At 37.2% G+C, this 14,279-nt stretch overlaps 1 protein-coding gene and 1 long non-coding RNA gene across 2 annotated transcripts; one reads left to right on the plus strand and one right to left on the minus strand.

The window, feature by feature from the left end:
• Window positions 1-140: 140 nt before the first annotated feature.
• On the minus strand, window positions 141-4,459 carry LOC109136498 (uncharacterized). Its single transcript, XR_007273399.2, has 2 exons — window positions 4,018-4,459; window positions 141-361 (listed from the first exon to the last, which is right to left on the minus strand). It is a non-coding gene; the product is annotated as an uncharacterized LOC109136498 (long non-coding RNA).
• A 7,612-nt stretch (window positions 4,460-12,071) lies between these two features.
• LOC125496617 (uncharacterized) lies at window positions 12,072-13,247 on the plus strand. Its single transcript, XM_048642123.1, has one exon. The coding sequence runs from the start codon at window positions 12,072-12,074 to the stop codon at window positions 13,245-13,247; it is 1,176 nt and encodes a 391-aa protein (XP_048498080.1).
• The last annotated feature ends 1,032 nt before the right edge of the window (window positions 13,248-14,279 follow it).

Below are 14,279 nucleotides of genomic sequence, written 5' to 3' on the forward strand. Positions count from 1 at the left end.
ATATATATATATATATATATATATATATATATATATATATTCCGTGACAAAATACTAAAAGGCGCTACAGAAGCTTTAAAAAGTTGTTACGTTGTATTGAAATTTCTCAAACTAATGAATTTATAAGAGTACTATAATCATGACTAAATTCTTACTAATATAAATGAAATGTATTAAATCAAACTAAACAAAATAATTGTTTAATGTACTACAAAATATTTCTAGCATATACATCCCTAATTTCCTTCTAAATATTGTCTGCAAGCACCATATTACAATATATAACTAGCTAGATTCGGCCACCAATAGCGTATATAGTGGGACATCCATGTTTGATCACCTCCATTGGTTCATTGTTCACCTAATAATTCAAACACTATAAATAGTTAGAAACACTAAATTTAGCAATTAAAATCGAAAATGGAGTTACGAAGTGTTTAAAGGGTGATACAAGAAGAAACAACTTGTTTATATATTTGAAACATCTTAATCTAAACAGAGATTTTTTTTGCGTGTTCTTCTACATTCCACAAACATCATACTAATAGCCTTTTTAAACTATTATCATACTTTCTTGCAAATTGATTCGATTATGTATAAACAGCCTTTAAAATTTCACCTGCATCTCTTCACTATGTATAAGCCTACGAATTTACAACACATTCTTTCTCTTTCAATCTGCTCCATTTCTTCAAAATAATTAAATGTGATAAAGATCAATGCCTAATACAATCATCCAATTATTTTAAAGACCCTTCCCATAACCCTTCAAGTACAACAATCAAAGTGGACATTTTTAATTCCAATATTAATTTCACCAAAGCTTGAAAACATATAAAAACACCAAAAGATGGCAGCTAAAGAACACACGTGTTACACATCTTTCTTTATACTAAACTAAATGATAAACTTATTTTGCGAGATAATAAACTAAATGGTTGGCGTCACTTTGCGAGATGATAATACTAAAACAAGCACTAATGGATGTTAGGATGGGTGTGGCATACTGTAGCTTCCAATATACTAAAGAACAAGCAAACAGTCAAATCGGTATCCAGGACTAGACTCGGATCAAACTGCAAAACACTCAGCAAAAATAAGTAGATAGCCAAACACAAATAAACAGCATGACGATCACAACTCACGAGAAAATCTAAAAGTAAGAGACCAACATGTAGAATTTTCCTTTATGTTTCTATAAAGATGAATGAGATGAATATTAGATCAAATGAATTACATTTTATTTTTAACTAGTTATTAATTACCTTATGTTGGATCAAAGGGGATGAATTATAACCTAGTGTACTCTTATTTGTAGACAATAGTATATATATGTCCAAAACGATGTCAAAATTATCCGCAGCTGAGGTAGAATAATCAAAAGTGAAAGTTATTGTCTAACTAGGACAACCAAGCATAAATTGATACAATTTTCTTTATATGTCAACTTCCATTTACCTTCCTTCATAATACAAGTCGTATTTTATTTATTAAGTACATTAAAATTGGTTTGACAAAGAAAGAATTAATCTGACGTATCCTAACTCCATGCGAACAGGGAGGTAATTTGATGCTATGTTTCCAAATACGACATTACTGAGAAGAGAATATTTGTTTTGTTTGATACACATCATTCACAGCTGAAATAGAATCAACTTAATACACTATCAAATGCATAGTTATTACTAGTTAGAGCATAAGGCATAACCACTATATCATTTTGACCATAAACCAAAAACAAGTAACTTCAAGTAATCAAATTTCTCATAGGCATTTTGTCGAACATCTTGCTTGCAAAAACAAGAGCACCATATTTAACTTATACATTGATCAAAGAAACCAGAAATTCAAGTTGGCGAATGAAATAAATATCACCCAATGCCTAAAATTAATAAAATCCAAAATCAAACCACTGCAATATGAACACTACAAAAAAAATTGGCTATAGAGGCACATCATTTGGCCGACTTGCCTCTACAACCCCCTTTTACCATCACATAAACATGGTTGCCTCTAATTATATGGTTTTTAGTGTCAAGTATATTCTGGTGCCTCTAAAGATACATTTTAGCATCAGATGAATGTTGGTTGCCTCTAAAACCATGTTTTTAGCATCACATGAATATTGGTTGTCTCTAAATCCATATTTTTAGCATCACATGAATTTAATTGTCTCTAAAGCCATTTTTTTTAGCATCAACTGTAGTTAGTTGTCTCTAAAGCCATGTATTTAGTGTCACATGACTTTAGTTGTCTCTAAAGCCATTTTTTTCAGCATCAACTGTAGTTAGTTGTCTCTAAAGCCATGTATTTAGCGTCACATGAATTTAGTTGTCTCTAAAGCCATTTTTTCAGCATCAACTGTAGTTAGTTGTCTCTAAAGCCATGTATTTAGCGTCACATGCCTTTAGTTGTCTCTAAAGCCATTTTTTCAGCATCAACTGTAGTTAGTTGTCTATAAAGCCATGTATTTAACGTCACATGAATTTAGTTGTCTCGATAGCCATTTTTTTTAGCATCACATAGATTATTGTTGCATCTAAAGATATTTTTTTAGTGTCACTTGAATTGTCGTTAGTGGTGTCAAAAACTCTTCTGACTGCTGGGTCAACCTGACATTGACCTGATTTGAACCTGGTTCGACCTGTGAGGGTCAATATCTAGACCTGATCGAAACCTAACCTGGGATTACCCAGACCTGACCGTAGTGGTGTCAGAAACAGATATGACCACCCGTCGATCGTCGCTCTTATATGCTCTATTGTAGCTCTAATACAAAAGCTTTTGGTTGCTTTCAGTACAGCTAGTATTTCGTGTGTTTGATCAGATGCTACTATTTGACCCATGTGTGCTCTGATAATACTGAGAAATTGTGACTTTCCCTAGCTTTGATAGCTGTTGTTCATTTATCATTCAATTCCACCTAAACCTTCTGCCATTCAGATAATAACCCACTCCCACCCATAACCCCCCCACCCCCCCAAAAAAAAAATGAAAAAAAAAAACTTGGCCAACAAAAAGAAAAGATCCGCAACTTGATACATATGAGAAAGGAAATGGACTAGAGGGAAGTAAAAGCTAAATAGTGATCTTATCAACAAATTATGCATATGAAGCTATTGACAAACTTATTTGTTGACTTCCCTCAAGTGGGCAAATGTATCAAGATAAAATGTAGTTTCCTTAATAAAATAGATTGTGTTTCTTATCATACTAAGTGCACCAGGAGACACAAGTTCAAGTTATGTGTTCCCAATATGAACATATCTTAGTCCTTAGAGATTAATAAGTTTGGAGCTGTGACACTCCCGCGAAAAGAAATTGGCTGGTGGATGTCGTGCAGATATGCTGTGGTTGCTTGGGTTCCTAAGTGCTGCAGTGCACCATGTCAATATCTGGTGCACGAAGCAGACTAAGACTAAGTTCATTCATCATAATCTATCAAATTAGCCAACGCCATTTTTGACTATACATGGCATTTGCTATGATTTCACTATACACTAGAAACATGGACCCAGTAACAACGCTGCTGCCTTGTCTAGGGAGTTCCCACCTCATGCTGAACGCAGTACCTTACTCGCCTCTAAGTTTTTGCAAGGATATGCCAACATAGCCCACCCCCTAACCCAACAACTCAAAACAGATAGCTTTGGACTGACGCCTGTAGCCACTACAACCTTTCAACATCTCAAAAAAGCCCTCATCACTGCTCCCATTTTAGCCATGTCTAATTTTAAACTCCCTTTCATTTCTTTTTTCGATTTTTGTAAATTATTTCACAAATTTTTTTGAACTCCGCATAAAGTTCTGATTTTTTCGTTTCAAGTGATTTTCACACAATTCATCTACCATCATACTCTAATAAGTTTCAAAAAGATTTAATTGCAGGACACAATTTAATTTATTTATAATGAACATCTACAAACAAACAAGAATTCTGATAAAAATATATATAATTCAATTACCCTAACAAAACAAGTTGAGGGAGAGACGAATTGGGAATGATTAGTTTATTACCAGTATACTGGCGGACGAATTGGCGTCGTTGTGGCGTGGTGGTGGTAATGGAACAATGGCGGCCAAAGACGACTCTTGTTCTATCGGGTAATTGGAAGACGGCAAAGACGACTTCACTGGCGCAGAGGAATTGGCCAGCGAGGTAAATGCGACGATTGCCGGCGACTGTGGTGCAAATTCAGGCGGGTGTATGTGCGGTTTTTTTTTTTTTTTCGCGTAGTGCGTATTTGAGGGAAGATGGAAGAAGTCAAGAAGTTACACGCTTGCATCGGCAATTTGTTAATGATGAAGTAAATTAAAAGTACAATTAAGTAATTAAAGAATAGTATATTACGGGTTTTACCTTTATTTTTGAATAGAGATATAAGAGGTGATTAACTGCTACTAGTGGATTGTAGATGTGTGTGTTGATTTTTATTAATAATTAGTTATATATGGAATTTTTTTTTAAAAAAAAATATAAAATCAAAATCACCACTTAATAGGAATAAGTGGTTCTTTAATATTGTAAACATTTGATAAGGTTCAAAAAAACCACCTGTTTACAGAAAAGGTCTCATTTATCATGTTATAATAGACCACCTTTTAAACAAATTGGATTTTTTTTTGCTGAATAATCACTTATGTCATTAAGGAGGTCTCTCATAGGTGATACTTTTGCACATATTTGTAGTAGTGATTTATAATCAATAGAATATTAGATTGGTTTTACAATTATTTTGATATCAATTTTATATATTAAAATGATTCAACATATTAGTATTTATAATTGTTATTGTTATTGGTAGTATTCCTGTTCTTATTTGTATTACTATTGCTACTATTACTGTTATTATTTGTATTTTACCTATTATCGTTGTCGCTTTATGTTTATTAGTATTATTATTCTCATTACCATCATAGCTATTTACAAACTTATATATCAATCATAATGCTTATAATAATAAATCATTTATAAAGTTTGGAATTGATCGTCTACTCGTTATTATTGTAGTTGGTTATAATATATAATATTAAAACATATGAAGAGTCGTTCTACTTTTTTTTACTCATTAGAGTGGTTTTACACAGTTGATTATTCATCTTAGCAAAACACAACTTGATATGGGTACAATCTACTGTATCGTTAAGCATGCTGCCTTGGATGAGGGCTAGCTGGTCGGTGACCTCAGTCTTAATGTCGTTTTAGCCAACGCACAACCAGCTAGGGACAAAGTTTGTGCTCCCAAGGAGTCATTCTTTCGTATCAGCACCAGTCCCATCGTTTGAGCTAGGGACAAATTTATGCAATCATCATTACCCGTACCCTTAGGGTTCGATAGGGTATGGGTAGGGTCTAAGGTCCTTAATGAGTATAGTGTAATTTTTTTCCGAAATATAATAAACCTTCAATATACATCACAAAACCATCTTTAATAGAGAGCAAGCTGAATGACGTGGCTTTGTTTTCCGTAATTTCTTTTTCTTTTTCTTTTTCTGTTACTTCTTATTTCTCTTTTTCATTTTATTTTTGTTTTTATTCTTTTATTTCCCTTATTCCCTTTTAATAAGAATTTCTCACTCTTGTCTCATCTTTTAAAGCTTTCCCTTTGATTTCATGCTTTAGTTCATTTTTTCTTTGTTCTTTCAATTACTTGTTTTTTAATTCATGTTTTGCTTTTAGTTTCCTCAATTCATGTTAGATTTAGTTTCAATTTCATGCTCTAGCTTTCAATTTCCATTAATTGCTAGTTTAATCGTTCTTTTGCTTGTTCATCTCAATTTCTAGGTTAATCCTAGGATATTCTCTTTTGAATATGAATTTTAGCCATGAGTGAGTAGCTTCCTTTGCTAGAGGAAGTAAAAGAAGTCAAAGTATTGCAATGATTGCATGATGAGTACTTGATAAGAGTTAATTGATTGATTGTGACATTTGATTTCCAATATTCATAAGGATAGGAGTAATCAACCTAAAATTAGGTCTAAATTGGATTATGACTACTAGGTTTAGCAAGGAATTGTGAATCTAGAATTCCATGCTTGATTGATTTGAATTGAAACCTCTAAATCTACGACACTCATAACGGGATACACCTCATTACCTCACATTTTCACTCGCTTTCTCTCACCTCACATACATATCAAAATACTCACCCTCACACCGACACTATTCTCTCTTTTAATCTCTTTCTCTCACCTCACCTTCACTCCTCCCTTCGTTGCCCTTCATCTCTCTCACTTCACCGTCTCCTTCATTGCGATTTCAGTAAGTTCTTTTTCTCCAATTTGGTGCATCTCAACTTTTTTTAATCTTCGAATTTTCTGGATTAAGTTCGAAATTTGGGATCTTAAATTATGTGGGTTTGGGGCTTTGAATTTTGAGGGGTTTTGGGGTAAAATTCTGCTTCGAGTTAGTTCGAATTTTGGCGTTGACTACTTCGAATTTTGGATTATATTCAATTTACATTATGTTATACAGGATGTGGGTTCATATTTGAGTTTTATTTGGATAATCTGATCTGTTTACGATTCGCTATTGACAGTGGCGATCATCTGCAACTAACAATTGGGTTGGTGTAAATTTTCTTATATGATATAAATTTTCCTGATCTAAATGAATTCTTCTTATTATACTTCGTTGGTTTTAAAGTTATAATTAGTCGAATCCGATGTGATTCGATTGAATTTTTTCTTATCTAAACTGAATATTATTACTCTCTCCGTTCCATAATTTTTAGTGCATTTGAGTTATTTACACTATTCACATGCAGAGATAATCTTCTATATATTGATGAACATATAAAAGTAAATATAGTCATGTGGGGTCTTGTTGAATTGTCTTAATGAGTATAATATTAATATCTCAATTGCAATAATTTTTACAAATATGTAATCACAGATATTTATGACATAAAATGTGCGTTGAGAAGCGTATGAACAGTGAAATGCACAAAAAATTATGGAATAGAGGGAGCATATAATTTCAAATTTTCTAATCTTAGCTAGTTTGATCAATTTTAATATAATCATTTTCAAAATAAGCATTATAGTGCTTATATACGTTGAAAAGAATGCACCCTTAGGTTGCGTTTGTTCAACTTAATAATAACAACTTGTACATTTTGTCTTTTATAACAATAATAATATTATTATTACATAATAATAATGATGATAATAATAATAATAATAATTATTATTATAAGTAATAATAATAATAATAATAATAATAATAATAATAATAAAATTATTATTATTATTACATGTTCCCCTCTCTCTCTCTCTCATGTTATGGAATAGTTTCTCTTGTTCGTCGATGTTCGTCAGGTTGTTCCCATTCGCTGCTTCGCCGGCGAACGCCTCCGCCTCCACGCCGAAGCTCCACTGATGTGCATTGAAGTTTCGAAAATCTCCCTCGACCCCTCTGTTTCTCGGTTCTTCTCTGTTTTCGCTGCTCCTAGTAGAGCAGAGGTAAATTTCCTCTTTGTTCTTAATTCAAACCCTTTTCTTTGTAATTCAATCCCAAGTTGTTTGTGTTGTTGTATAGTTGTTGTTCTTGTTATTGTTGCTGTCGTTTATGGAACCGTGCTCTACTCTGTCATTTTCTTGTTGTTGTGGTGGTTATTGTTAGATTATATTGTTGTTCTGTTATTGTTGTACGGTTTTTATGAGCGTTTCAGTTGGATCTCCTTCTGAAATTGCTATGTTTTCTGATTATAAGCCTTCTTCCGCTTTTCTTTTTCCTGGTCAGGTGAAGTTTATTCACTCTTTTCATTTCGAAATTTCATTTTCGTTGGGTATCATTTGATGATGTTCTGAAATAAGGAATTTGATGAACTAATGTGGCTTGAAAGTTGTTTTTGATCTCATCATGAAAAGCGAAATAACTAAATTTTTTTTTTGTTACATTGGCTTCTAATCTGTTGGTAAATGTTGATGTTTGAGATTTGTGGAATATTTTGGCTTTTATTACTAATTTTTTGCACGACAAGCTGCTGCTAATTGATTGTTGATTGTTCTGTTGCGGCCATTGCTCACTGCTTCTATTTTTTTGCTTATTTATTTGTTCCTGCAGTCACATTCAGCTCTTTGTCCCTTCTTAAACGGCTATCCTTTTGTTTAGATTATCGATTTAGCCCATCGAAGCTGTTTAGATGATTAATTTTCGCGCAGCTGCAAATTGTTAAGGTTAGTACCTCTCAGTTGACTTTAGTTCTCTAATTTTGCTGTGTGATTTTGGTATAGAGTATAAAAACAGGTTTCCACTGTTAGATTAAGTGGTATAGAGTTATGCTTATCTTATATGCATTTATGATGTTAAATTTTTTTGATCTTATCTTTGGGTAACAAATGTTTTTTTCTTTTCAATCTTTTGGTGTAGTTATGGTTCATGGTGTCATATTGGAGCTGTCAAATTAAGGAAAATAAGGTGGTTTTCATGTAAGTTTCTAATTATTTTAATGAAGTTCAAAATTCAAGATATCATGAATAGATATTTATAGTTACTATAACGGTTGTAAATAATGGTGAATAAAATTGCTACCTGAATCCTTCTAGTTGTGGCTTTGATGCTGTTAAATAAGTATTTTTAGTCAATCTGGAAAGGTTTGTGCTGCTGACTTGCTGATGTTTGTTTTTGCACGATCATTGTTGTTCATGTACTTAATCTTGTGTTATTGCAGCGGTTGCTATGCTTTTTAGTTGTTTCCGGTGCAAGTTGTCGTGCCATTGCGTGCTACTACTACCGGCTAAGCCAATTTTTGTACAAGTTATTACAGCTTTGTTAAACTAATATTTGTTATTAAACTAATATTTACTATATGCATGTGTTGCAGGTGCTTGCGGAATCCAACTATTCAAACAATTGAAGAATAATATGAGGAAGAAAATAGCATGACACTAACAAAGACTGAGGCAATTGAAAAATGGAATGACACTATTCAAACTATTAGATATCTTTTTTTTTCTCTCTTGTAGTTTCCAATTTCTTTTACTGTAACAATTGTGAACAACCAACTAGACATGTTAGTTGATTAAGGTGTTTATATAAATGACAATTATTTTTTATCTATATAGCTTTTTATTGATTCATTAAATTGTTTTGTTTGTTTACTTTTAATATTAATATAGCATATATATGTATTAATTCATAAATCTTAAACTGAAAATGTGTAGTTGCCCCTAATAGTTTTAATAAAAATGTCAAAAGTTGCACCTAAAAACATCCTTTAGCGACTAACTTATGGTTGCATTAGAGGCAACATATAATTAGAGATGGATTTATGGTGCCTCTAAATATAAGTGGTCTTATCAGCAATATAACTTGTGTGCCCCAAAAAGGTGGCATTAGGGGCAACCTATAATTAGCGACAGACATATGGTTGCCTCTAAACGTAAGAGGCTTTAGCAGAACTGTAACTTGTGTGCCTCAAAAGGTGGCATTAGGGGCAACCTATTATTAGCGACAGACATATGGTTGCCTCTAAACATATCAGTCTTTAGCCGCACCATAACTTGTCTGCCTCTAAATGACGCATTAGGGGCAACCTATAATTAGCGACAGTCATATGTTTGCCTCTAAACTTAAGAGTCTTTAGCAGATACCATAATTTGTCTGCCTCTAAAACGTGGCATTAGGGGCAACCTATAATTAGCGACAGGCATATGGTTGTCTCTAAACATAAGAGTCTTTAGCAGCACCATAACTTGTCTGCCTCTAAAACGTGGCATTAGGGGCAACCTATAATTAGCGACGGACTAATTAGAGGCAACCAAAAAATTGTTTCTAAACACCATTAGAGGCTACAAATATATATTTAGATGCAATTTTGGATTGCCTCTATATGTATTTTTTTTTAGTGGAAACAGAAAAAGAATAAGGAAGAATAACAGAAGTGAAGAGGAAAAACAAGGGAAATTATATAAGCAATAGATGAGTGCACATCCAGTTCAAATTTTATGCATAGTTAGACTCGCATATGAAACATAAGAAATAGAAGTGAAGAGGAAAACAAGGAAAATCAAACCACTGGACTAGACTCGCATCAAATGCATAGTTAGAGCATAAGGCGACGCTCGAGAATCTTCAACTGGGCATCGCAAATTTGAATTGGGCATCGTACAAATTCGGCATCGTGAATTTGACAGATCCACAAGGGAGATGTATAATATGGAGGTTGAGAACGAGAGAGATGAGAGAAATCAGATATGGGAAAGGGAAAATAGCTTATGTTTTTTCGTGAGAGAGTGGGACGGCCTACAGTGGTCTTTAACGATTTGGTGTTTGAAGTTTTTAGAGGGAAAAAGTGAAATTTAGAATTTCACAAAAATTTCGTAATGTTGGCGCTTCTAAGATATTTTATCTCACTAAATCACTAGTGGTAAAATGTATCTATTGCAACGGTAGACTAAATAGTGCAAATGCAACTCACATTTTCTATACCATTCCAATTGATACAATTCATGTGTATAAATTTCAAGTAGTTGTTACATTAAGTACCCTACTGTAACGGTACTCAAGATTCGTTGCTACTATTGCAACGGAAATACTTTGAATAGCTTATTGCAACGGCTTACCAAGTGTCGTTGCATTAGACTCTTTTCAACTGTTGCCTTTCTTAAAAAATGTAGTAGTGATATTCCATACTCTCCAGCATATGTTCACTCCGGAACAACTCAGGAGTACAGTGGAAGTTTTTCAGGCCATGGCTAGCCACACCCCGCCGACCGGTCCACCCGTCAAACGACCTCTGAGTAGAGCCCACAGCCCAGTGATAAAATTGTGCTCCCTGGGGACAGGCCGCCAGGGGGAGCGAGGCCGAAATGACCAGGATCAGGTGGCCAACTCCAAGACCCCCACAGAGCAGGTTAGGGAAGAGGAGGAAGAGGAGGCTCAGGAAACGGAGGTCCAGCTGTCTTCCCATCCCAGAAAGGGAAGTGAGTACAGACGAAGAGCACCGCTATCCTTACGAAACTCTCCCTTCTCCACTGCTATCCTTCAGGAGCCCATGGAGAAGATTAAGATGCCGACATGTAAATATGACGGCAAGACTGACCCAGAACATCATATACCGACTTATGAGGGACACATGCTGCTGTACACTAATATCGACTCAGTATGGTGTAAAGTGTTCCCCTCTACGCTAACTGGGGTTGGCGAGACATGGTTTAAGAGTATACCGCCGGCAACGGTCTTTGACTTCCGCCAGCTCACATCTATGTTTGTCACACACTTTTTCAGTAACAAACGCAAGGAGAAGACTACCGGAGAACTGATGTCCGTTTAGCAAGGGGAATCCGAGAGTTTGAGGGACTATGTAGGGCGTTTCAATGCAGAAGCCGTCACCATCCCCAACCTGCAGCAGGAGGTAGCGGTCTTAGCCCTAATGACGGGCCTGAAGGAGGGAACTCCCTTCAGGAGCTACTTGGGCCACAAAAAGGTGACAAGCCTAAGGAGGTCTTAGGCAAGGCAAATGACTTCATCCGAGGAAAGGAGTTTGACAAAGCGACAACCACTAAAAGGCCGGCAGGAGATGAGAAAGATAAGGAAAAGGAACGCAAAGATGATAAGTACCGGAAAGATAAAAAACCGGACAATTCCAATAGTAGGGAAGAAAGCAATTCTGTAAAGAAGGGTCAGGAAGGGTGAGCTGACAAGTATCGCAATTACACCCCTCTAACAATATCTAGGGCGGAGATATTCGAACTACATAAAAAGGATGACAAGTGGCAGGGGCCCAGAAAGATGTACTACAAGGGCCAGGATTAATTGAAGTGGTGTGAGTTCCATAGGGACTATGGTCACGTGACAGATGACTGCAAGGACCTCAAGGACGGGATCGAAGATCTCATAATAAGAGGCTACTTCACCCAGTTCAGGCGAGGATCGACCGAAAGTCCCCACCAGAGAGGATGAAAACGGCAGCAGAAAGTCAGTGAAAGATAGGATCACCGAAATCCATGTCATATCTGGAGGGCCGACACATGGTGGAAGCATACATGGTGCCAAAGCTAGCTTGAAAGAGGTGAGGCACCAAGTAAATTATCACAACGCAGGGAAATGGCCGACACCCCTAACCATGCCGTCCGTAGCTTTTACGTCAGAGGACGCCAGAGGAATCATCTACCCTCATGATGATCCCCTGGTAGTATCTCTGCAAATATCAACGACAATGGTCTATCGCGTACTGGTGGATGGTGGAAGTTCCGCCAACATCCTATATAAAGAAACATTTGAAAGAATGGGCCTCGAAACTGCATGTTTGAAGCCGACTTCCTACCCAGTCATCGGTTTTACCGGGGCATTCGTCCCAGAGGGAAACGTCAAACTCGCAGTAAAGCTGGGAGAAGGATTTCATTCCAGGGACATGATGGTGGAATTCCTCGTTGTTGACATCCTGGCGGCTTACAATGCCATCATCGGGCGCCCATTGATCCATGACGCCCAAGCAGTGGTCTCCACCTACCAACTGACAATGATCAACACCTCCAATGACGGTAAACCAGAGAAAATCAGGGGGAACCAAGAGTCTGCTAGGGCCTGTTACCTGACAGCCCTCAAGCACTCTGATCACAAATGCCCGGCAGAGACACTGCCATCAAAACGAAAACGGCGCAGGACAGGAAACAAGGATAAGAAAGATCTGTCAATGAAGAATTTTGAGGGAAGGCCGACAGATCAGCCACTACCTAGCCCGGAAGGTGAGACAGAGGAAGTGAGCCTAGAGCTAGAAAGGCCGGAAAGAACGATGAAGATTGGAGCAGAATTGGCGGCAGAGGTCCAGATCAACCTGATCACCCTATTACGAGATCATGCGGACATCTTCGCCTTCTATGCAGATGAGATGTTGGGAATTGACCCAGCATTTATGGTCCACCGGCTGAACGTTAACAAAGATGTTAGACAGGTAAAACAAAAGAAGAGGAATTTCTCTGGCGAGAAGAATGCAACCATCAAGAAAGAAGTCGATAAACTGCTAGCGGCGGATTTCATCGAACCATCCGATTATCCAGAATGGTTGGCAAATGGGGTAATGGTAAAAAAGGCCAATGGGTCATGGCGAATGTGCATGGACTTTACCGATCTGAACAAGGCCTGTCCCAAAGACTTCTACCCCTTGCCCAGGGTTGACCAGCTAGTCGACTCCACTAGCGGCCACGCTTTACTAAGTTTTATGGATGATTTCTCCGGATATCATCAGATCAGCTTGCTAGAATCTGACAGAGACACAACGACGTTTATCACGGATGCATGAGTGTATGCCTACAAGGCAATGCCTTTCGGACTCAAGAATGCCAGTGCTACTTATCAAAAGCTTGTACATAAAATCTTCGAGCATAAGAAAGGCCGCAATGTAGAAGTATATGTCGACGACAGCATTGTGAAGAGCCTCATAGAGGAAGGGCATATCGCTGATATGGGGGAAACTTTCGCTACTCCCCGGCAACACTAGATGACGATAAACCCCAAGACGTGTGTATTCGGAGTCAGGTCCGGAAAGTTCCTCGGCTTCATGGTAAGCGAGCGGGGCATAGACACCAACCCCGATAAGGTTAAGGCCATCAGCGACCTCCCGGAGCGTAAGAGCATCCAAGACATCCAGAAGCTAACAGGGAGGATGACGGCCCTCACTAGGTTCGTCTCAAAGTCATCTGACAAAGCACTGCCATTCTTCAAAATCCTTAGAGGTAATAAAAAGTTCGAATGGGGAGATGAGCAAAGACAGGCATTTGAGGGAGTTAAGGAGCACTTCAAGAAGCTGCCGACGATAACCCGACCAGAACTCAGGGACAAATTGCAGTTATACGTCTCAGTGTTCGAGAGGACGGTAGCAGCTGTATTACTGGTAGAGAGGCAAAGACAGCAAAGCCCCATATATTTTATAAGCCATGTCCTAGCCGGGGCAGAGCAACAATACGAATTGTTGGAGAAGATGGCATATGCCATACTTATCGCGGCAAGAAAGCTCCGACCATACTTCAACTTACATATCGTCTAGTTCCTCACTAATCAGCCTCTAGAAAAGGCCATTCACAAACTCGACACGACTGGTAGGATGCTTAAATGGAAAATCGAACAATCAGAGTTCGACATTGAGTACAGGCCTCGCACAACCATTAAGGCCCAAGCATTGGCGGACTTCATCGTCGAAACCACCTACATGGAAACATCAGAAGCAACCGACATCTGGCATATAATATTTGACGGCTCAACTGCTCAAAGCGGAGCAGGGGCCGGAGTGGTGATGACATCCCCAAAAGGGGATGTATTTGAAGATGCCGTCCGG

This window comes from Beta vulgaris, chromosome 4, assembly GCF_026745355.1.
Source record: "Beta vulgaris subsp. vulgaris cultivar EL10 chromosome 4, EL10.2, whole genome shotgun sequence".
In the NCBI taxonomy this organism is placed as follows: domain Eukaryota; kingdom Viridiplantae; phylum Streptophyta; class Magnoliopsida; order Caryophyllales; family Amaranthaceae; genus Beta; species Beta vulgaris.